Source organism: Octopus sinensis, linkage group LG19 (genome assembly GCF_006345805.1).
Source record: "Octopus sinensis linkage group LG19, ASM634580v1, whole genome shotgun sequence".
Lineage (NCBI taxonomy): Eukaryota > Metazoa > Mollusca > Cephalopoda > Octopoda > Octopodidae > Octopus > Octopus sinensis.
Genome location: NC_043015.1, coordinates 29338230 through 29364018, shown reverse-complemented (window position 1 = coordinate 29364018; position 25789 = coordinate 29338230). Strand labels below are relative to the sequence as shown.

The window sequence follows — 25789 nt, the reverse complement described above, 5'->3', positions numbered from 1 at the left end:
CATACATCATCGAAGGAGGGGGAAGGGAGAGAGAAAGCCAAACAAAGGGAAATCACTCTTCTGTCGGCGGAGTCCTCTTTACAGAATCTATCATGGATGCCGAAGCAATCATTTATGATTACGTTTCTGCCGAAGATTTAAAGGTCTGTCTCTTATACGACTCCTCTTATTCTCCACCATCCTCCTTTCTCCCCATCCTTATCCCCTATTCCCTAATAACAACACTAATGTCATTTTCGCCGCCCTCCTTCGTCCGATTCCCTTGACTTTCCTTCTTATTTATGTGGAGGTCGTGCCTCCCTCACACTCGATCTTGTGTCCGCTTCATCTGGTCAACCCCTTATTTCTTTTATATACCTATAATTAAAGGGTCACCAGCCGTAATTATCTCACCTGGTGCCTCTCCTCTCTTCTTAAAAGACGGCTGGGGATGTCGATTTGAAGGAGGTTTTGACTATTTCGAAATACATTGAAATATATAAACCAAGGAATATCAAAAATCCTGATACGATGTCATGTAACTAAATGGAGTCGTGGATTAACGAAGATAGAAAACCCAGTAAAGCTTAAGTTTTTCGTTACAAAAAAGGGTCACCGAATCCTCTTTAGTTTTGCCGATAAATCCTGGTAAAGGAGATCTTTGGTGATTATAACGAACCACTTCCATGCCTTAATGCTTAACCCTTGTTTATGACCACTTTCGCTTTGTCCTATACAGCTTTGTGTGACACAGCTTGCGGTGGAATTTAATTCAGATTTTGTACTACGACCAGTTTGTTTGTTTGTATGTATGTAGAGGGATATTTTGGGTGCTATTAAGAATTAGTTTTTGGGTTGTTGTCTGTAGGAAGCTACGATTTATTGTCAGACTTGGCTTCGATTTGCAGCAGGTCGAACAAATAAATGCATCGAGACATCGTTGGGGAGCATAAAAATACTAGAAATTGTTCACAGTAATAATAATAATAATAATGATGATAATAATAATAGTAATAATAATGATGATAATAATGATAATAATGATAATAATATAATGATAATGATAATAATGATGATAATAATAATAATGATAATGATAATAATGATGATAATAATAATGATAATAATAATGATAATAATAATAATGATAATAATAATAATAATAGTGATGATAATAATAATAATAATAATAATAATAATAATAATAATAGTGATAATAATAATAATATGTGATGATAATAATGATGTTTCTATACAGTATCGCATCTTGGGCGATTCTTGAATCTCTTAATATTTACAATGACTTTTTCAACATTTAAACTAATCTGAAAAAGAAAAAAAAACTATTAAAAAAAACCCCCAAAAAACAAGAAAACAAAACAGAACAAGAAAACTGCTTTTAATTACTTTTGTTTAATCATTCATGTGTGGCGAATGACATTATGTTTCAATAATTAAAAACCTTGTACTATGGTGGATTTCAATTAATATTTTAAAATGCAAATTCATAGTCACACACAATACGCTTACTTAATACTTTGTACTAAATCATATCAGTACTTAGTTTCTCCTTTTGTCTATAATTATCTTTTTCTCTCTCTTTCTTGACTTAATTTGAGAAAAAAAGAAAAAGAAAAAAAAAAAAGCCCATAATAGTTTTTTTTTTATCTATATCTTTCTTACATCCTATTTTTATTACAGGATTATGCAATATCAAATGAAAATTACATTCGCACAAATATTTCCTGTTTAATAATATTATTGTCAACAGTTTGTCATAGTTTTTTTTGCCTTTCCTAACCTAAAGACAATCGCATAATTTCCTCAAATATGGTAACAGTTGTAGGTTTTAAATTTATGAATTAACACTAATATTTTACTGGTATTTCATCGTATCGGTCACCCCGGGGGGAATGAAACATGTTTTTTCTTTTTTTTAATGCGACGCTCCGATATTTGGACAAACTCCAGTAAACTGATCCGAGGATAAACGGTAGAATAGAAAAAAAAAAAAAAGTAAAAACGAAATTAATTATCGACATATAAGTACTTCCAGTGTTAGTTGTAATCTTGCTTCAATTACATGGAAAGCTTAGACCGGACATTGTTTGCGAATAGTCGGAGCTATGACTTAGCGAATTCCTTTTTTTTTTTTTTTTTTCCTACCCTTCTTGCTACGGTCCTTTGCAAATCGGAACGGTTTTCCTGTTGATCTGGGGGTGTTTTGATTCGATTGTATTTCGTCTGCCGCTACGTTCTGTCTGAGTTCAAATTCCGCCGAGGTCGACTTTGCCTTTCATCCTTTCGGGGGTCGATTAAATAAGTACCAGTTACACACTGGGGTCGATATAATCGACTTAATCCGTGTGTCTGTCCTTGTTTAGCCTCTTGTGGGCAGTAAAGAAATAGGTATTTCGTTTGCTGTTACGTTCTGAGTTCAAATTCCGCCGAGGTCGACTTTGCCTTTCATCCTTTGGGGGTCGATTAAATAAGTACCAGTTACACACTGGGGTCGATGTAATCGACTTAATTCATTTATCTGTCCTTGTTTGTCCCCTCTGTGTTTGGCCCCCTTGTCGGTTGTAAAGAAACAGATATATTTACACAGGGACACTAAGCGACTGTTATTCTACAATTTCTAGATCTGCTGTCTTTTGTGCTTTTCATTGCGATTCCATTCCAAAGTAGACAGCTTTATAAGGACGCCCAAGATTTTGGTGTATATGTTCTCTCCGCTACTCACTCGGGTTTAATTCACAAGTTGCCAAGTTTTATGTGGGTGGAATGGGCGTAAATAAGGAATCGTTCACAGAAGTGATCGTTCTTTGATGTATTTTGAACTCTAGATCTATTCCATTCTCACCTTTTCTGTCCAGTCTTACGTTTTCTGTCCGATTATAACTCTTCAAGTCTTTGGTCCAAGGCGTTCCCACAGACGACCATCTCGTCATTTACTCAGTCAACGTGCATCCAGAAATATCCTTTCCCTTTTTAATTGCAACAGCGAGCGTGTGCTCTGACGGGGATTTGGTTGCTGTTTCTAGCAAGCCAAGCAACTGTTTACAGACAGCCCTTCGTTACCGAGCTACACTGCAACAATCGTTAAATCTTTATATATAAAAGTCAAGTTGTGTGTCTGTCTCCTACGATTTAGATTCCTAACTATTCCCACATTTTGTGGTGCAGTGTAACCAAAACCGGGTATCTTATAGTCGTGATTCATATCGAGCCCTTCTGGGTATTAGCGCACGTCTACGATGAGTCTACGATTTAAAAAAAATTTACCATCATTTTTTCCATTTTAATGCATTTTTTCGCTATTATATAAGGGAAGTAACTCTCTAAAAATGTCTACGATGAGTCAACGATTTAAAAAAAAATTACCATCATTTTTTTTTCCATTTTTAATGTATTTTTTTTGCTATCTTTTGGCTATAACTCTCTAAAAATGCTTATGTAGTTATTTCCCTTACAAACCCGAGCAACGCCGGGCGATACTGCTAGTTCATTATAAGTTATCGTTTGTTCTCCTGTTTCATCTCGTATCTTTTATCATCGAGTACAAGTCACACAGTAGTTTCGTTTGAAGTGTATGCACCTCATCTCATCTCATATCTAGGATAGGATAAGTTATATTCCATGTTGTGCGAGAACATAACAGTTCGGATTTTTCAATATCGATCGATCACAGTGAAGATCAATCAATAAGAGAGAGAGTGAGAGAGAAGGGAGGAAGTCTGCGTGTTTGTGTGTGTGTGTTACAATGAATTAAATGAATTATCAGTCTTAATAGAATTCGTTAAGTGTTTTTTTCCCATCACGTCTAGGATATTTTTATAGGAGTATACTAATTTCTAAAGCACACCGTCTGGCCACTACTCACCTTTAATTTCCATCATTAGTGTAAAATAATAATAATGAAATTATTGTATACAGTGCTCAGGTGCACCACAACTTGTCAGAAAGTGCATATAAAGTACATGCAGTAATGTAGAAATGTCTGGAAAGTGAACATGCTTGTGTGTGTATGGAGGGGAGAAAATCAAGTGTAGTGTTGGCGAATCTCAGGAAGCATGGAAGTCTTGAAGGATGCAGTGCTCCGACAACTAACAACTGATGCCGGCAGTTTGTTCCATGCTTCAGCAACTCTCAGCGTGAAAAAATGTTTCCTGGTCCGTCTAACATTTCCCACCGGGTACTTCGGGTATCTTTAACAGTCGTTAACACCCAGCAGGCTGGGGGTTTTTTTCTTCTTTTTTTTTTTGTCGTTAACGGGTGAGGATCTTTATATTGACCGATTCTGTTCTGTTGCAAACATTCCGACCAGGTCACACTGCTTTAGACATCATCCCTTTGTCCCTCCTTTCCACGAGACTCGGAGGCCTTGCAAGTGGTCATGGCACGGGTTTCAGGAAATGAAAGAATGAACTCGGCGAAAATCGGCATTGGCCGGAAACTGAGCGCTAAAATGAACCCGAACTCAGATAGCAACACTGTAGACCAATACCGAAGGATCAACACACACACACACACACACACACACACATGTATATATCAGCCGAAATTGCTAGGATGATCCGGTTCTTGACTGAAGATTGAAGGCTTCGAATGTCCCGTCCGTGTTTTTTGTATCGTCTTCTAAATGTTTTACGTTCTTGTCCCAGTTTGTATTTTTCTACATATAATATATATATATATGTTTGAAGAAGTTTACGAATCTTAGCTTAACCTCCAAATCCGTACAGAGTTCTGCCTTGTCTCTTCAGGGCATAGACGACATCCATATATATATATATATATATATATATATATATAAGTAATTAAGGGTTTAGCAACGATTTGCCTCACCACACACCGAATTTAGAAATAGCAGTCAAAAGAGTTTGGGCTATTCTTTCTACTTAAAAGGGAGATTCCAGTAAACCACAGCACTTGTGGTTTTACTGGGATCTCCCTTTTAAGTAGAAAGAATAGCCATAACTCTTTGACTGCTATTTCTAAATTCGGTGTGTGGTGAGGCAAATCGTTGCTAAACCCTTAATTACTTACTATTACTTAAACCTTCCTTGAATGGGGCTTTTACATGCCGAAATCTACTTGGTGAAATTGATGATTATTCCAAATTAATTAATTTCACCCTATATTATTATTATTATTATTATTATATATATATATATATATACACACACCAACACACACACCACTATTGCTTCTGTACCGACATAGACCTGCTTCATGATATTTGTTTGCCCACCTGTTGATAATCTCTACCGGACGAGCCAGACGGAACTCGAGACCCAGAGAAGAAAGAAACCTGTTTAACGAACTGTTCGGTAAACACCTCCAAGCTTTCCCCTGTACGAATATTTCTGGTAATTCGCCAAACGCATTGGTTCACCGAAGCACACAACTGAATAATTAATCCTGTCGATACAAGCAACTCGATGGTTCTTTCAATATCAAGCATCATTGCATGGATAGCCCATAGGAAAATAACTCCTTTCTGTCCGGATCGTTCATTATACCCTCCTTTACAATTCTCAAAGGTACTCGTTGCCATCTGGAGGGTTCAGCGATTTCTTCAATACGTTAACAATTTCGCAGGTACCTACACAGGTGTGCTCCATCCCACCCCACCGACTTTCAGGTTAAATGGCTATTTTTAAATGAGATTATCTATAAATATGCTTCAGATGGTGTAGATTCCGATTATATCCGAATTTTTTTTGTGAAAAGGTGTTTTCGCGGGCGAGGAGGGGGAGTTTTGGAAAATTCACTCGAGTTTGGCTTTGTGTCGAAAGATTTCCATAAAGTAAAATGAGAACTATAATAGGATCTTTTCCTTTTGAAGGCCAGATTTCAACACAATTTCTAGTTAACTAAACACTTTAAAACTTCGTATACTGGTAGAATGTGTTTATAAAACATCATTTTTTTTTCTTGGCTTTATTGAGAAAATTCTATAGTTTGTAAGATATTTCGTCTGAAAATCCGAGCATTTTGGCAATTTTAACCAATCGATTACCTCCATTTAGGTAAACAACATTTGCTGCGTCTAAAACTGAGACAACATCCTGTAACTAACCCTAACCCTAATTTTTTTTTTCTTAATTGTTAAATTAATTTAATTGTTACGGGTAAGTATGTGAAGGCGCATGGCTCAGTGGTTAGAGCGTCGAGCTTACGATCGTGAGGTTGTGAGCTCGAATCCCGGACCGGGCTGCGTGTTGTGTTCTTGAGCAAAGCACTTTATTTCACGTTGCTCCAGTTCACTCAGCTGTAGAAATGAGTTGCGACGTCACAGGTGCCAAGCTGTATCGGCCCCTTTGCCTTTCCCTTGGATAACACTGGTGGCGTGGAGAGGGGAGGCTGGTATGCATGGGCGACTGCTGGTCTTCCATAAACAACCTTGCCCGGACTTGTGCCTCAGAGAGTAACTCTCTAGGTGCAATCCCATGGTCATTCATGACCGAAGGGGGTCTAAGAATTGTTACGCGTGTAAGAAAACCCCCGAAAGCAATGGAAAGTGATTTAAACAATTAACAATGAAAATAATTCTATAATTTTATACACACGCTTTCGGTTTTTTTTTTACACGCGTAACAATTAAATTAATTTAACAATTAAGAAAAAAAAAATTAGGGTTAGGGTTAGTTACAGGATGTTGTCTCAGTTTTAGACGCAGCATAATAATAAATGAACGAAGAACGGATATATAGTGTGTGTGTGTGTGTTTAGTTGTCAAGAAAAATAAATGACCATCCCCCAAATATAACGATATCTGTTTTAACACGATTTCATATCAGGAATCTTGCAAAACAAAAATTCATTTATTTATTTATTTATTAGCCTAATTTTGAGCTTATTGATAAAACTAGCCCTACGGTCCTTGACCGTGAAAAAAACGACTGAAGTGGGGTGAAGGGGGCGGGGGGGGGGTCAAGCGTCAATTCTGTCAACACTTTTTTAGATTTGTGGTGAGGTTTTTTTCTTCCGCCTCCCCATTTCTGTTGATGTTTTGAAGTAAGTTTGCAGTCGATCTTTCTGTACTCGCTTGTTATTTATAGCATTGTCCAACTTATACACACACACTCACCCCGGTGGTCCCGGTGCGCGCACTCGCGCATCAGCGCTAGCTAGTCGTGACTAGTCGATCCTTACTTTGTGTTTTTGTGTGTTTTATTTACTTTGTGTAAAAAAATTTTATTTATTTTGCGTTTTATTTGCTTTGCTAGGTAGTCGTTGTAGGATCGACTAGTCACGACTAGCTAGGATCGACTAGTCACCGATGCTCGTGTACGCGAGTGCGCGCACCGGGACCACTTTTCTTAAGTAGTACCCCCCACCTGCACGCACGTATACGTAGAGTTTATTCGTTCTAATCTAATGATTCACTTTGTTGCTACGCAAGTTGTATCGCCACATGATATATATACAAATATATATATATATATGTATATATATATATATATATATATACACACACATATATATATCGTTCAGTGAGATACGTAGAAAAGCGGTGCCGCCCGCAAGTCACGTGATTGTAGTGTGATTCATAGAAGCCGCTTGATAAGAAAAAGATAAAAGGGGTATGTGTAACAAGTACTCGAGTCATGTTCTCAAAACATGTTGCCTACCTATCTATTTCTGCTTGGCCCGTGTCGTCAAGAGGTTCGCTGCGCATCCGCGTGGTTTCCGGTTCAGTTCCACTGCGTCGTACCCTGGGTACGCGCCTGTTACTATAGCCACTAGTTTTTCCAATGCTTTGTGAATGAATTTGGTAGAAACTATGAGGAAGCCCATCGTGTGTACGAGTGTGTGGGTGTGTTCTTTTACGGCTGGATAACTGGTGGTATGCATGTGTGTGTGTGTGCGTTTTTGCGTTCCTGTACAGTTGGACAGCTGGTGGTGGTGGTGGTGGTGGTGTGTGTGTGTATTTCTTCCTTTACTGTTTAACAACCGCTGTTGGTTTGTTTGCGTCTCTGTAACTTGATGTTTCTGACAGAACTACATTAACAGAATGACGAGCAAATTTAAAATAAGTATTAAAGTTGATTTGTTTACTGTACTTTCTGATGTCGGTGCTCCAGTATGGCCGCAGTTCAATGACAGATACACCCTGTCTCCAAAATAGAAAAATACACAAAACAGCCTACGAATAATGACCTTCTAATTTCTATTCACTTTGATGATGTACACACAAGTGTGGCCGTGTGGTTAAGAAGCTTGCTTCTGAACAATCTGGTCTTGGGTTCAATCCCAATTTGGCGCAGGAGTGGCTGTGTGGTAAGTAGCTTGCTCACCAGCCACATGGTTCTGGGTTCAGTCCCACTGCGTGGCACCTTGGGCAAATGTCTTCTACTATAGCCTTGGGCCGACCAAAGCTTTGTGAGTGGATTTGGTAGACGGAAACTGAAAGAAGCTCATCGTATATATATATATATATATATATATATATATATATATGTGTATTTGTGTATATGTTTGTTTGTCTGTGTTTGTCCCCCTAGCATTGCTTGACAACTGATGCTGGTGTGGTTACGTCCCCGTAACTTATCGGTTCGGCAAAAGAGTCTGATAGAATAAGTACTAGGCTTACAAAGAATAAGTCCTGGGGTCGATTTGCTCGATTAAAGGCGGTGCTCCAGCATGGCTGCAGTCAAATGACTGAAACAAGTAAAAGAGAGAGAGTATATAATTCTGTCTACCTTCCTACCTACTTAGGTGGCCGTGTGGTTAAGAAGCTTGCTTCTGGACAATGTGGTCTTGGGTTGAATCCCACTGTGCTGTTCTTCACATATAATTCTGTCTGCCTACCTACCCATGATTAAATAGTGCCGGTGGCATGTAAAAAGCACCCACTACATGCGCGGAGTGGTTGGCGTTAGGAAGGGCATCCAGCTGTAGAAACACTGCCAGATCAGACTGGAGCCTGGTGCAGCCCCTGGCTTCCCAGACCCTGGTCGAACTGTCCAACCTGTGCTAGCGCAGAAAACGGACGTTAAACGATGATTAAATATACAAGTTGAAATGTTAGTGTTTGTTTCTCCAGAAAATTCAATGATGTTTCTGTTATTAATGTATCCTGTTATTCTGGTTTCTGTTTGTATTTTCATTGTTTATGGCTGTGATATGAAAGAATTGCCAAAATAGTAGCTGTTTGTTTTAATAACAACAACAACAGCAGACCAAAGAGTGAGCTCCTATGTGGCTCAATCGATCTGCTAGTTATAACAGTTAAATTGGCATTACTGCATGATACAGGGCTCATCAGTTTACTGTTGTTATTATTGGGTACTTTACCCCTTTAGTGTTCACATTATTCTGCCAAAATTAATGCTTCTTCATCCTCATTGTTTTGAACTAATCATGCATTATCTTGTAGCTATGAGATTTTGATGAGGTAACTGTTCAATTTTAAGATGATATTGTAGGGTTGGTGTGAGAGACCAGATCTGGCCAGTTTGAACATAAAACAGGCAGAATACTTTTGGCCGGATATAGCCGGTAAAAATGCTAAAGGGTTAAGGCGGTGAGCTAGCAGACACAATGGTTCAGAATCAATACTCTGCAGTATTTCTTCCAGCTCTTTACATACCGAGTTCAAATACTGCTGTGGTCAACTTGACCTCGTTAACAAGCAGTTTACAGTTGTAAAAAAAGTGCCACTCAGTCATGTCTGTGCTTGTATTTAACCCTTTCGTTACTGTATTTATTTTGAGATGCTCTGTATTCTTTTAATTAATTTTAAATATAACAAAGAATTTAATAAAATAACTTAGTTATCATTCAGTTAGTGTTAGGAACATAAATTGTGTCTAAGGTTTGGTGGAAAAATTTTAATTAGAAACTTTTGAAAACAAGACATTTGTATTTAGAGCCAGAACCGGTTTCAGCCGGGTTGGTAATGAAAGGGTTAATATAGCATGAAAAATGCAAAATATATTTTATCTAAGATGTAAACAGTCACAATGCTCAGTGGTTTTCATTACTGGGTATGGTACATTGGAACGGTGTACCTCAGCTGCTGCTTCTGAAATATTTAACATATCACCAAAAGGTACTATTTATATGAGGCGAGCAGGCAGAATCGTTAGCACGCCGGGCGAAATGCTTAGCTGTATTTCGCTTGCTGCTATGTTCTGAGTTCAAATTCCGCTGAGGTCGACTTTGCCTTTCATCCTTTCGGGGTCGATAAATTAAGTACCAGTTAGGCACTGGGGTCGATGTAATCGACTTAATCCATTTGTCTGTCCTTGTTTGGCCCCTTGTGGGGTGTAAAGAAACAGATATATTTACACAGGGACACTAAGTGACTGTTATTCTACAATTTCTAGATCTGCTGCCTTTTGTCGATGTAATCAACTTAATCCGTTTGTCTGTCCTTGTTTGTCCCCTCTGTGTTTAGCCCCTTGTGGGTAGTAAAGAAATAGGTATTTCGTTTGCCGTTACATTCTGAGTTCAAATTCCGCTGAGGTCGACTTTGCCTTTCATCCTTTCGGGGTCGATTAAATAAGTACCAGTTACGCACACGTAGAACAGGAGTTGTTATTGCCCTGGGGTAGCAACATATATTGGGCCTATTAGCCCCCTCCTAAAATAGTGGGAGCATGGTGTTTTCTTGTATTGCTATTACTATGGTGTTTGTCCTAGTAGGCTCTGATTCATCTCTTCGAAATCAAAATCAAATTCGATGACTGGCATCCGTGCTAGTGGAGCGCTAAGAGTACCATACGAGTGAGATCGTGGCCAGAGCAACAAGCTGGCCTCCGTGCCAATCGCACATTAAAAACACCATTCAAACATGATCGTTACCTGCATCGCCATACTAGCACTTGTGCTGGTGGCATGTGAAAAATCATTCAAGCGAGATCGTTGCCAGTGCTGCTTGACTGACTCTTGTGCAGGTGGCACATAAAAAGCACCATTTGAGCGTGGCCGTTGCCAGTATCGCCTGAGTGGCACGTAAAAGCACCCACTACACTCTCGGAGTGGTTGGCATTAGGAGGGGCATCCAGCTGCAGAAACTCTGCCAGATCAGATTGGAGTCTGGTGCAGCCATCTGGTTTGCCAGTCCTCAGTCAAATCGTCTAACCCATGCTAGCATGGAAAGCAGACGTTAAACGATGATGATGATATCAGCATGTTCAAAAAACCAAAACTTCTAGACTTGTTGCCTTCACTGTGGTTGTAGAATTCCTGTGACTTCAAAGATGGTTTGCTGGTTGTAAGCTGAACAACATGGCAGGGAGCCTTCAGAGGAAAGAGAGCGAGAGAGCCGTGGAAGAACTGGGTCAATTGGGCCATTAATGTACAGTGTTTAAAAGAAACAGGACATTCAGGAAATTATATGATACTATCATTATTGTATTACGAAGTAGAAATTCAACTACATAAGTGATTGCAAAAATTTGACTGTATACAATTAATGTGAGAATGAAGAGGAGAACAAAGGGTGGAAACAGAACCAGTCCTATAAAGGTTGGATGTAGCAAACAGGCAAAGAGTCTGTTTCATTGTTGTCAGAAAGGGGCAAGGAAATAGTGGTTGGTGATTGGCTGGTTGCTTAAAATATTTTTGTCTTTGTGGTTAATATTAAGCAACAAGTAGTTGGTCAGTTCAAATATTCCCAGATTTTAGGGTTTAAAAAAAATTTTTTTTTAAATATTAAAATTTTTTTGTCAGGAGAGAGAGAGAGACCTAAAGATATATTTGTATAATTTAATGTCTTTCCTGAACCTAGAGGCCCACGAGGTCAAAGAAATTCTTTTCTACTCTAGGTAGGCACAAGGCCCGAAATTTTGGGGTAGGTGGCCAGTTGATTACATTGACCCCAGTAAGCAACTGGTACTTAATTTATAGGCGACGAGCTGGCAGAAACGTTATCACGGCGGGCGAAATACTTAGCGGTATATTGTCTATCTTTATGTTCTGAGTTCAAATTCCGCTGAGGTCGACTTTGCCTTTCATCCTTTCGGAGTCGATTAAATAAGTACCAGTTACGCACTGGGGTTGATATAATCGACTTAATCCGTTTGTCTGTCCTTATTTGTCCTCTCTGTGTTTAGCTCCTTGTGGGTTGTAAAGAAATAGGTACTTAATTTATTGACCCCAAAAGGATGAAAGGCAAAGTTGAACTCAGTACGTTAAGACAGACGAAATACCACTAAGCATTTCATCCAGCGTGCAAACGTTTCTGCCAGATTGCCACCTTAAGAAAATGTGACCACAATGAACCCCCATGAATGAGGCAGCAGTCTATTGCAGGGTTAACCTCGAACTGTAGCTGGTACTCATTTTCAGTTGAATGAACTGAAATGAAGTGTCTTGCTCAAGGACAATGTACTGCCCAGTCATAGAACTGAACCTACAACCTACTGACCTAACCTATAGGCCACACACCATTACATAAAGATATATATACTCAGTTATAATAGATTTAAGAAGATATTTATTTTATATATACATTATATTATATTATACTCTTTTACTTGTTTCAGTCATTTGACTGTGGCCATGCTGGAGCACTACCTTTAGTTGAGCAAATCAACCCCAAGACTTATTCTTTGTAAGCCTAGTATTTATTCTATCGGTCTCTTTTGCCGAAATGCTAAGTTACGGGGACATAAACACACCATCATCGGTTGTCAAGCAATGTTGGGGGGGACAAACACAGACACAGAAACATATACACATACATACATACATACACATATGTATACATATATATGACGGGCTTCTTTCAGTTTCTATCTACCAAATCCACTCACAAGGCTTTGGTCAGCCCAAGGCTATAGTAGAAGACACTTGCCCAAGGTGCCACGCAGTGGACAGAACCCGGAACCATGTGGTTAGTAAGCAAGCTACTTACCACACATCCACTCCAATGCCCATATTATATTCATCATCATCATCATTTAACGTCCGCTTTCTATGCTAGCATGGGTTGGACGATTTTGACTGAGGGCTGGCGAACCAGATGGCTACAGCAGGCTCCAATCTTGATTTGGCAGAGTTTCTACAGCTGGATGCCCTTCCTAACGCCAACCACTCCGAGAGTGTAGTGAGTGCTTTTTACGTGCCACTGGCACAGGGGCCAGTCAAGCGGTACTGGCAATGATCTCACTTGAATCTTTTTACACATGCCAGTAAGGCTATGTTGGTAACGATCACGCTCGAATGGTGCCCTTTTATGTGCCACTAGCATGGAAGCCAGTTGGCTGCTCTGGCAATGATCACACTCGGATGGTGCTCTTGGCACCCTACTAGCAAGGGCACAAGTGCCAGTAAGGTGACGCTGGTAATGATCACGCTCGAATGGTGCCTTTTATGTGCCACTGGCATGGAAGCCGGTTAGCCGCTCTGTCAATGATCACGCTCGTATGGTGCTCTTTGCACCCTGAAAGCACGGATGCCAGTCATCGAATTTGATTTTGATTTGATTGATTTTATATTATCTCATATAATTATCATATACAATTAGCTGTGCTAATTTAAGCCACTAACAATATTTTTCTTCTTGCTTTTCAATCCATTCAGTTGCCAACTCCAGATGTAGTTATTTATTTCCTTTTCCAAATAAATAATGTTGTAAATGTTTTTTTTTCTCCTTTTGTAATTATAGTGTTCACTGCAAACAGACATTGCTGTGGAGTATAAACAACTTCAATGTATTATTAAAATAATAAAAATTAAAAAAAACCTCCTAAAACAAAAGAATAATTAAACAACATTTCAAAAACAATAGAAATATTTTTAAAAGCTAACATCAATATACAGCTTATAGTTCTTAACCCTTTCGTTACTGTATTTATTTTGAGATGCTCTGTGTTTCTTTCAATTAATTTTAAATATAACAAAGAATTTAGTAAAATAACTTAGTTATCATTCAGCTAGTGTTAGGAACCTAAATTGTGACTAAGGTTTGGTGGAAGATTTTAATTCAAAACTTATGAAAACAAGACATTTGTACTCAGAGCCAGAGCTGGTTTCAGGTGGGTTGTTATCTAAAGGGTTCAGAATTGTTTCTCTATTATATATTTAACCCTTTTGTTACCATATTTCTGTTGAGATGCTCTGTGTTTCTTTCAATTAATTTTAAATATAACAAAGAATTTAGTAAAATAACTTCGTTATCATTCAGCTAGTGTTAGGAACATAAATTGTGACTAAGGTTTGGTGTAAGATTTTAATTCAGAACTTTTGAAAACAAGACATTTGTACTCAGAGCCAGAAGTGGTTTCAGGTGGATTGATATCAAAAGGGTTAATGTTGAAGTTGACAAATGTTCACAGAAACAAAGACATGGATAGGAGATAGTTGATGGTCCTATGTTTAAAATTGAGCATTTAATTATTGAATAGTAATCCACTTGGTCACTGCAAGACCATTTGTTCTACACTCTGTCAGTTCTCCTATCCACTGCACTAATACTTTCTACTATAGCCACAAGTCCTGGAATTCTGAGTAAGCGGGCTACTTGATTATATCGACCCCAGAACACAACATTTTTTTTTTACTTGTTTCAGTCATTTGACTGTGGCCATGCTGGAGCACCGCTTTTAGTCGAGCAAATCGACCCCCAGGACTTATTCATTGTAAGCCTAGTACTTATTCTGTAAACACACCAGCATCGGTTGTCAAGTGATGTTGGGGGGACAAACACATACATATGTGTGTGTATATATATTTCATCATCATCATCGTTTAGTGTCCGCTTTCCATGCTGGCATGGGTTGGACGGTTCAACTGGGGTCTGGGAAGCCAGAAGGCTGCACCAGGCCCAGTTTGATCTGGTAATGTTTCTACGGCTGGATGCCCTTCCTAACGCCAACCACTCCATGAGTGTAGTGGGTGCTTTTTACATGCCGCCGGCACAGGTGCCAGACGAGTCTGGCAAACGGCCACGATCGGATGGTGCTTTTTATGTGCCACCGGCACGGGTGCCAGGCGAGGCTGGCAACGGCCATATATGTATGTATATATGCATATGTTTTATTTATTAATTTATATATATATATATATATATATATACACACACACACACACACATATATATTTATTAATGAATACACACACACACACACACACACACTCACACACACACGCATGCATGCTTGCACTTCCACCGAACTTCTTTCACCAAATTTCACACGCAAAGCTTTCATTGACGCAAACTAGAAGACAATTTTCTCCAAGGTGCCACACAGTGGAGACAGAACCCAGACCCTTGTATTGTAAAGCGAACTTCTAAACCACCCTCATATCCATGGTTACAGTTACAACTAAAACATAAAAAAATAGGAAAAAAAAAGAAAAGAATTGCAGGAAATCAAAAAAAAGGCAAGATTTGCAAAACGGTAAAAGTCACAGGAGAAATATAAGCATTCATTTTGCTGCGTATGTAACTTGGCAATTTATTCCTTGATTGAAAATCATATAATTAACATTGGGCAGTGTAGTAACTAAACAGTCTATTATATAACAACAATCAGTCTATTATCATGGAGAGCTGTCTGCTATAATAGCAAGGTGTCAACAACGTTGCTCACTGTTGGCATTTAATTATACTCTGTTGTCGGAGATGATTGTAGTCTTGTTCAGTGTTTTGCGCTATTTGATTAGCTTTAATATTATCGAAATCACCAGGATTGGAAGGACTGATAAGAAGACGTGGGAGAGCCTCTTGGTGATCACCTGACCTGCTAGAAACAACACCCCAATAGCCTTTGAATCACGCCCTATATATACATATATATATAAATAGGAGTGGCTGTGTGGTAAGTAGCTTGTTTACCAACCACATGGTTCCGGGTTCAGTCCCACTGCGTGGCATCTTGGGAAAGTGTCTTCAACTATAGCCTAAGGCCGACCAAAGCCTTGTGAGTGGATTTGGTTGACGGAAACTGAAAGAAGCCCATCGTATATACATACATACATAGGCACAGGAGTGGCTGTGTGGTAAGTAGCTTGTTTACCAACCACATGGTTCCGGGTTCAGTCCCACTGCGTGGCACCTTGGGCAGGTGTCTTCTACTATAGCCTCGGGCCGACCAAAGCCTTGTGAGTGGATTTGGTAGATGGAAAATGAAAGAAGCCTGTCGTATATATGTAATATATATATGTATATATGTATGTGTGTGCGTGTTTGTGTGTCTGTGTTTGTCCCCCTAGCATTGCTTGACAACCGATGCTGGTGTGTTTATGTCCCTGTCACTTAGCGGTTCGGCAAAAGAGACCGATACAATAAGTACTGGGCTTACAAAAGAATAAGTCCCGGGGTCGAGTTGCTCGATTAAAGGCGGTGCTCCAGCATGGCCGCAGTCAGATGACTGAAACAAGTAAATGAGTAAAAGAGTATATATATATATATATTATATATATAATTTACCTTTTACTTGTTTGAGTCATTAGACTGCGGACATGCTAGGGCATCACCATGAGGGATTTTAGCCTAATGAATCAACCCTGGTACTTTTTTAAGCGTGGAACTTATTCTGTTAGTGACTTTGGTCAAACTGCTAAGTTTTTAGGGACATAAACAAACAAACACTGGTTGGAGGTCAAACAGATGCAAAGACATATATATATATATATATATATGTGGAGGCGCAATAGCCCAGTGGTTAGGGCAGCGGACTCACGGTTGTAGGATTGCAGTTTCGATTCCCAGACCGGGCGTTGTGAGTGTTTATTGAGCAAAAACACCTAAAGTTCCACGACGCTCTGTCAAGGGGTGGTGGTGATCCCTGCTGTACTCTTTCACCACAACTTTCTCTCACTCTTTCTTCTGTTGGCCTGCTCGCTTAGCCAGCAGGGTGGCGTCATTTGAAGGCTAAAACAATGTGAAGCGCATTGTGAACAGCGATGTGTAGCAACACCTGATAGCCTGGTCGGTCTCGGTGATCATGGTGATATAAATATATATATGTATACAACAGGCTTCTTTCAGTTTCCATCTACCCAATCCACTGAAAAGGCTGCTATAGTAGATGCTTGCCTGAGGTGGAACATGGTGGTGCTGAAGCTGGAACCATGAGTTTGGAAGCAAACTTCTTACCACACAGCCACTCCGATGCCTCTGTGTGTGTGTGTGTGTGTGTTGCTAGACCAAGTTGTGAAAGTTTGTTTATACTTCTTAAGGCAGTGGGTCGGGAAAGGAGAAGCACCGGCACCCCCGGGCTAAAGAAGGTCTTCACCCATGCAAGGTGTTGTTATCTGTTTGGTGGGATAATGAAAGGTTTAGTCCGCTTTCGAACTTTTAAACCCAAACCAAATGATGACAAAGGAGATCTGCTGCAAAGAAAAACGACCATCTTTGGTTTCAAGATGACGGGTATCGAGCTGGCTGAACGGTTAGCATGCCGGGCGAAATGCTTTGTGGTATTTCGTCCACCGCTGCGTTCTGAGTTCAAATTCCGCCGAGGTCGACTTTGACTTTCATCCTTTAGGGGTTGATAAATTAAGTACCAGTTGAGCACTGGGTCGATATAATCGATTTAATCTGTTTGTCTGTCCTTCTTTGTCCCCTTGTGGATAGTAAAGAAATAGGTGTTCTTCCATCAGGATAATGCTTGGCCACATACAGCGAGGATGACATTCCAAAGGCTGGAGCAGTTTGAATGGGAAGCGATGCCCCACCCACCATATTTGCCAGATATGCAATCTTCAAAGTCATATATATAGGGAAAAAATATGAATTCTGTAGACGAGGTCAGAACAGTAGTGGAGGAGTGCTTTTCGTCATAGACAAGTGAATTTTGGAAGAGGGGCCTTGCAAGTCTACAAGATGGATGGAAGAGCATTGTAGAAAATGAAGGAGAGTATATTTTAGATTAAAAAAGAACTTTGTTTTAGTTTTGAAAAATATAAGAAGTATAAACAAACCATATTATTTATGGGATGACCCAATATATGTGTGTGTGTGTGTGTGTTTGTGTATGTATATGTGTGTGTATGTATTTATATATATATATATATATATATTTACATATATATATATATATTTACATATATTATATATATATATATAATATATATATATAATATATATATATATATATGTATATATAATATATATATACCAGAGTAAACACATAAATGTGGAAAAAAGAGTACTCAAATACCAGAGGTAGAGTAATATGTTTTACTTAAAAACCTGTTACTTGGAATTTCACGTTCCCGTTCATCGGACAGTTTTTGTTAAAACAAAAAAAATCATATATATACACATCTGCACATGGACTATTGGCAATTTTTTCTTCATTCCTCCTTTTGCTTTGGACTTGCCTATATTTCATGTTTCCGATGAAGAGCTCTGTTCAAAACATAAAACAGCAACTCTCTCCTTTTACTGAGCATCATATTAATACATTGCTTGTGCCACGTCCTCACATCTGAAAACATGACAACCTCTCTGGTGCTGGTGCTACAAGAAAAATGCACCCAGTACACTCTGAAAGCAGTTCGTGTTAGGCAGGGCCTTCAACTATAAAAACCATGCCAAAACTGGGCAGAAGTAGCGATGGCGATTTTAGGAAGCTTATCTTCTCATAAGAGATGGCGAAGGATTGCAACAAGTGGCAGGATGCGGTGTTGGAAAAGACTCATCCAACCAAGAAAAATTGGAAGTAAAACCGATGACAGTATATTGTAGTATTAAGTTCTCCCGTGGCTACATCCCTTAAGCAGTGCTCTAGCAGGACCTCAGTCTAACCACTGGAATTAGAAAAAGAATTAAAAGAAATTATATAGTTGATGTAACTTAAGTTAAGTTAATTTTTTGGCTCAAAAAGCAAAAAGCAAGGCCATGTAGGGGGACATGGAGTTATGTACAGGGAGGGTGTTCATGCAAAGAGTTCAGTCCATTTCTGGTCAAGAGAGTCTTTGGACCGAGCGGTCGTCGGCATCTTCACTATCTCGTCCGGCAGCTTATTCCACGGATCTGCAACCCAGACGGGGAAAGCCCCTCTCCTTCCATTGAGATGAAATCGTCACAGATAGAGCTTTTTAGAGTGACCCTGTAGCTGACGCTCTGGAGCAGGAGTGAAGAACAGCTCTTTCGAGAGGTTACACTTTCCGCTTATGATGTTGTGAGCAAGAATGAGATCACCACGGCGGCTGCATTTTTCTAGAGAATAAAGGTCGAGCGTCTTCAGCCTTTCTTCATAAGACAAATGCTTGAGACCAAGAACCATGCGAGTAGCCAGCTTCTGGACTCTTTTGAGATGATGTATGTCTTTGAGGAGATAGGGAGAAGAGGCTTGAATCCCGTACTCCAATATGGGTCTCACTAATCATGTTTTTTGCTGGTTCTGATTTCAGAAGTATGAACAGCTGTATCTCGGTCAAGAGAAGCGAGGCGTGATCCATGAAAGTACTTATTTTGATTATGCTCTCTGTTTAATCCGGAGCAAATATTCAAACGACATTCGGAAAGGAATAGCATTTCTTCAAGGTGAGTTTTTCAAAGTTTTTCAGGTTTTTGAATAATTTTAAGGATTTCGAAAAGATTATACTCTTTACTCTTTTACTCTTTTACTTGTTTCAGTCATTTGACTGCTGCGGCCATGCTGGAGCACCGCCTTTAATCGAGCAACTCGACCCTGGGACTCATTCTTTTTTTGTAAGCCCAGTACTTATTCTATCGGTCTCTTTTGCCGAACCGCTAAGTAACGGGGACATAAACACACCAGCATCGGTTGTCAAGCAATGCTAGGGGAACAAACACAGACACACAAACACACACACACACACACACACACACACACACACACACATATATATATATATATATACTCTTTTACTCTTTTACTTGTTTCAGTCATTTGACTGCGGCCATGCTGGAGCACCGCCTTTAATCGAGCAACTCGACCCTGGGACTTATTCTTTTTTTATAAGCCCAGTACTTCGGTCTCTTTTGCCGAACCGCTAAGTGACGGGGACGTAAACACACCAGCATTGGTTGTCAAGCAATGTTGGGGGGGGGGACAAACACAGACACTTGAATACACACACACACATATATATATATATATATACATATATACGACAGGCTTCTTTCAGTTGCCATCTACCAAATCCACTCACAAGGCTTTAGTCGGCCCGGGGCTATAGCAGAAGACACTTGCCCAAGATTCCACGCAGTGGGACTGAACCCGGAACCATGTGGTTGGTTAGCAAGCTACTTACCACACAGCCACTCCTGCATGTATACATACATGTATAGTTATATCTATATATATTAATAGTTATCGCCAAGCTAATATGGCAGTCCAGAAATATAGGACGAATGCTGCTGTTGATTAGCTCCAAGAGGCCATCGCCTCTAGCTAGCTATGTGACACCCGAAACTGTGTCCATTATAACCTTCGAACAGGGGAGGTCAGCCGCTTCCCCTTGCTCTGGTCAGACATCTGCAGACTAGTTTCAGGGTATTTGCCCCTTATCAATGCAGAGCAGCCGAACCCAGCAGATATATATATATATATAAAGTTTACTTGTCCTGTCGAAAAGACGCCTGTCTGTGACGTCCTCTTTTTGTTATTATTATTATCATTATTGTTTTTATGTATTTTTGTATTCATATTTGTGTAACATCGTCCGTTTTTCCGTCCTTGTTTTGTATACATTCGAGGCTTTCTTCCAAGGAATCTAATGTGCTTGGCTTAGATTTTCCTTTGGGACTGGCCAGGTCGGAGCAATCTCAAGATTACTCAGCCGAAATTGCGAGGATGATCCGGTTTTTGACTGAAGATTGAAGGCTTCGAATGTCCCGTCTGTTTTTTGTATCGTCTTCTAAATGTCCCAGTTTGTATTTTTTTACATATACACACACATATATATATATATATAATATATATATATATATATTATATATATATATATATACATACATACCCATCCACCCACTCACACACACACACACATATATGTATGTACATATTTTTGCGAGTATATATATGCAGTAATACCTCACTTTACGAGGACTTGTTTTACGAGACCCCAGGTTTACGAGTTTCATTTTTCAAGCAGATCCAAATTTTGAATAAAATGAAAAAGTTTCTGTTACCATTACAACTGCTTTTGTGTGTTACCGAGAAATTTATAGACAGCCCCCCCAAAAAAAAACTTCTAAGCAAACAACTCTAGACTTGTTTTTTAAACGGAAATCTACAATGAGTGCTTGTGGATTGGCAATTATGTCTACAAGTGATGTTCTATGCGAGTCTAGTGCGAGTGAAAGTGATTCAGAAAACGATTATAATAATGTTTTTTATTATAAATATTCTTGACATTCTTTTCACTTTACATAGAATATTCTTCACATTCTACTGTTGTTTTATTGCCAATTATTTACAAGTATTTCAAATTTTAAATTTTACAAGTAAAATATTTTTCTGGGAATGAATTGCAATTTATAACATTGCTACTATGGGAAATTATTGCTCTGCAGTACAAGTTTTCGCTTTATGAGTGGGCTCATCATCATCATCATCATCATCATCATCAACATCCATTGTCCATGCTGGCATGGGAATAAATTAACTCGTATATCAAGGCATTACTGAAAATATGTATATATACTGTAATATATATATATATATATATATATATATATATAATATATATATATACATATATATATATATATCTATATCACGTGACCGACCAGGCTATCAGATGTTGTTGCACATCGCTGGTCACAATGCGCTTGGTATTGTTTTAGCCTTCAAATGACGCCACCCCGCTGGCTAAGCGAGCAGACCATCAGAAGAAAGAGTGAGGGAAAGTTGTGGCGAAAGAGTACAGCAGGGATCGCCACCACCCCCTGCCGGAGCCTCGTGGAGCTTTAAGTGTTTTCGCTCAATAAACACTCACAACGCCCGGTCTGGGAAGCGAAACTGCGATCCTACAACCGCGAATCCGCTACCTTAACCACTATATATATATATATATATATAATATATATATATATTATATATATATACATATATATATATATATATATATATATAGATATATATATATATATATATATATACATATATATATATATATATATATATAAGGCACAATTAAAATGTCCCAAAACTGCAATGACTTTGGATTCAAAAGCCGATGTGAAGTTTCCTGTATCTGTTTGTCCCGTTCTGTTAACTATTTCCAATTCCATCTCCCTTGTTTTTATCTATAAATAAACACTGCCATGTGCAAGTAGGATGCAAACTGCTTCCTCTCACCAATAAAATGAAACCTGGTTCAAACCAGAATGTTCTTTCTAAAAGTAGTTTTCATTTCTGCCTTCCAGACATCCTACAGAAAACCAATGATGATCAATCTCGCCGAGACTACCTCTATTATCTTGCCGTGGGCTTTACCAAGTTGAAAGTAAGTTATTTGCAATCTTATCATCAGAGTAAATTTATTCGCTGATTATTTCCTATCAGTGTACACTATTGTACATTCTCTTAGTGATTCTCTCACCATTCTTTGGATAAATATGGAGTCCACACTTTCCTGTGGAGGCCTAATGAGATTGAAACATTGTAAGTTGCCTCCCATACTTACCTAAAGCCTCGGAACAATATTTCTCAATGATTTGCATTGTTTTTTTTTCCCTCATTGCATAAATTTTTTTTTGTTAGTTTGTCAATGCTCATTTCATTAATCCTTTGGTATTCACATTATTTTGTCAAAAGTAATGCTTATTTATTCACATTGTTTTGAATTAATCATGCATTTTCATGTAGCTTTGAGATTTTGATGAGGAAACTGTTAAGTTTCAGAACGATATTGTAGGGTTGGTATGAGAGACCAGATCTGGCCAGTTTGAACATAAAACAGGCAGAATATTTTGGCTGGACATTGCCTGTTTAAATGCTAAAGGGTTTAACCCTAACTTAACTCTTACAATAAACAGTTGAATTAAATTAAAATTTGATGGATGTAAAGGTATTAGAACTTGCCTAGTAGTAGTCATCTCTACTGCTGTCTTCCCTACCACATACTTTCTGCAAAATTAGTGAACTTTTATTCTATTTTATATTGCACATGAGAGGAAACAAGCATTTCCAAAATGACCGTTTAAATGACTATTTGTGTGTATTTAAGTGTCTGATGACCCTATGTTTTATTTTGTTTTTTTCTTACTGATAACTCTGAATGAGATTTTACGTAACCCTTTGGTGAAACTCTAAATAACAATATTACCGTTTCTAGCTTCAAATATGTATCCACAGGCTTCTTCACAGATTCCACCTATCATGTTTCACTCAAAAGCTATTGGTCAATGTAAGGGAATCTTAGCAGACAATGCTTATTTATTCACATTCCTTTTGAAGTAATCATGCATTATCTCTTAGCTCTGAGATTCCAATAATGCGACCAGCTCTGGCTATGTGGTAAAAATGTCTTCATAAGTTTTCATAAGTTTTGAATTAAAATCTTCCACCAAACCTTAGTCACAATTTAGGTTCCTAACACTAGCTTAATGATAACTAAATTACGTTTATATATTTGTTTTGCAAGATTTTTGATGTGAAGTCGTGTGTTGAAACAGATATTGTTGTATTTTGGAAGGGTCATTTTGCCATTTTAGCCAATAAAAACACACGCACTATATATTTGGTGTTACTTTGCTTCAGTGTTATTCATAATAAGATTAAGATTAATGTAAAAAATGAATAACACTGAAGCAGAGTAACACCAAATATATAGTGTGTGTGATTTTATTGGCTAAACTGGCAAAATGACCATTCCTAAATACAATGATAACTAAATTATTTTACTAAATTCTTTGTCATAGTTAAAATTAATTGAAAGAAACTCAGAGCATCTCAAAATAAAAATGGTAATGAAAGGGTTAACATTGTATCAAGACATTTACACCGCCCCACCCATAGGGAGGGTGTAATTGTCCTGATATGATGTTAACCCTTGTTGTCCTTAGTTAATTACCCCCTCACTAATATATTAAGAAGTTTTAAATCATCATCTGTTGTCCGCATGGGTAATTGTCCAGAACGATATTGTAGGGTTGGTGTGAGAGTCTAGATCTGGACGATTCGAGCGTAGAAAGCAGGTAGAATAATTTGGCGTAATAACAGCCGTTTCGAATACTGGAGCGTTAAACCTTTTCTCTGTCTGTTTGTTTCTTACAGGAATATGAACATGCACTACAATACATAAAGATGGTTTTGAATCTTCAGCCTGATAATCGCCAAGCAATTAGCATGGAGCAATTTATCAAGAAAAAATTAACCCGAGGTTCGTTTTGTTTTCTTTCTTATTTTATTTTATTATTATTATTATTACTTTTGGGTGGATTTTTTTCATATTTTCTTTCTCAGTTACTGGTAGTAGTTGTAGTTTTTTTTTTCATTGTTCAGCCCCCCTCCCCCCTACTATCTCAGATCAGACCACTTAAAAGACCTACACCGAAGGGTGTTCTGACTCTGGCCATGACCATTCCAGCTTTTTGTATATCTAGATCTACATCATCCAACATCTATCTATCTATCTATCCGCTCAGTCGAAGTCGACTCTTGGTTACTCGATGGATCAGTGTCCTCCAGTCAGTTCTATCCTGGGCCGCTTCTTTCAGATTGGCTATGTCCATTTCCGTATCACTCTTGATGGTGTCAAGCCAGCGGGTTCTTGGTCGGCCTCTTCCTCTCTTGCCACTGACCATTCCGAGCATGATGTCCTTCTCCAGGGATTTTCTCCGCATAATATGACCGAAATATGCCAATCTATGCTTGGTGATCCTAGCATCCTGCGACATTTTCGGCCTGATCTGGTTAAGAACTTCTCCATTGGTGGGCCTCGCTATAATTTTTATTTTTGTTTTCTTCTCTGTTTTGAGACAGTAGGATGTGATTTGAGGGAATTTGACAGTTATTTTTAGCAGGCTGAGTGACCGTATAGAATAGGTCCTGATTTTACTGACTTGTTAGATATATCTAATAGTAAAATTTGAACACCAAATGTAACTTTTTTGTATTTATCTTCCAAAATTTGTAACCTTGTCAGTGGATGTTGACTCATGTTTTGCTTTCAATCTTCTTTCTTTTCACAGAAGGCCTGATGGGAATGGCTATAATTGGCGGTGCCGTACTAACTATTGGAAGTCTGGTTGGTCTCGGAGTTGCTTTGGCCAAGAAATAAAATGGACAATGGACCTTTAATGTTGGACATTGAAAGTTCAACTTGATGAACTCTTTTGGCTGTGCTGAGAAAAAAAAAAAAAAAAAAAGAAAAGAAAAGAAAAAGAAAAAGAAAAATTCAAAACTAAATGCAGACACATGCAAATACCCGCACACATGCATACACTCCCACATGGTTGTACACACACACACACACGCGCACATATGTATGTGTGCACCACCTGCACACACACACACACACACACACACCTACATGTATAAAACTTCAATATTAGTTTGTTAATAACTAACTTTTGAAAAATAAACTTTTGTTTAAAAATTTTTTTTCCTTTGAAAACTAATGAGCTTTCTCACCTGTTGGTGCTTAAAAGCTATTGCGACCGTCTTAGCATACATCACTGTCGTCATCTTCATCATCACCAACCTCATCACCATCACCATCTTTGTTAATATTACTACTACTACTACTACTACTACTATATTATTATTAATATCATTACCCAAGGCGGCAAGCTGGCAGAATCGGTAGCACGCCGGGCAAAATGCTTAGCGGCATTTCATCTGTGTTTACGTTCTGAGTTCGAATTCCGCCGAGGTCGACTTTGCCTTTCATCCTTTCGGGGTCGATAAACTAAGTACCA

The 25789-nt window shown here is 38.6% G+C and overlaps 1 protein-coding gene across 1 annotated transcript; it reads left to right on the top strand.

The window, feature by feature from the left end:
- On the top strand, nucleotides 1–25286 carry LOC115222228 (mitochondrial fission 1 protein). The gene is made up of 5 exons (XM_029792389.2): nucleotides 1–143; nucleotides 19306–19438; nucleotides 22292–22371; nucleotides 24144–24249; nucleotides 25061–25286. Exons 1-5 carry the CDS (start codon nucleotides 93–95, stop codon nucleotides 25147–25149), a joined length of 459 nt encoding a protein of 152 aa, XP_029648249.1. The 5' UTR covers nucleotides 1–92; the 3' UTR covers nucleotides 25150–25286.
- Nucleotides 25287–25789: the final 503 nt, after the last annotated feature.

Bases quoted from the DNA above. Each gene is read 5' to 3' on its own strand.
- LOC115222228 (XM_029792389.2), top strand. From the start codon at position 93: ATGGATGCCGAAGCAATCATTTATGATTACGTTTCTGCCGAAGATTTA. The intron at 19,439-22,291 runs GTGAGTTTTTCA...TCTGCCTTCCAG, and splicing joins AGGAATAGCATTTCTTCAAG to ACATCCTACAGAAAACCAAT. The intron at 24,250-25,060 runs GTTCGTTTTGTT...TTCTTTTCACAG, and splicing joins CAAGAAAAAATTAACCCGAG to AAGGCCTGATGGGAATGGCT.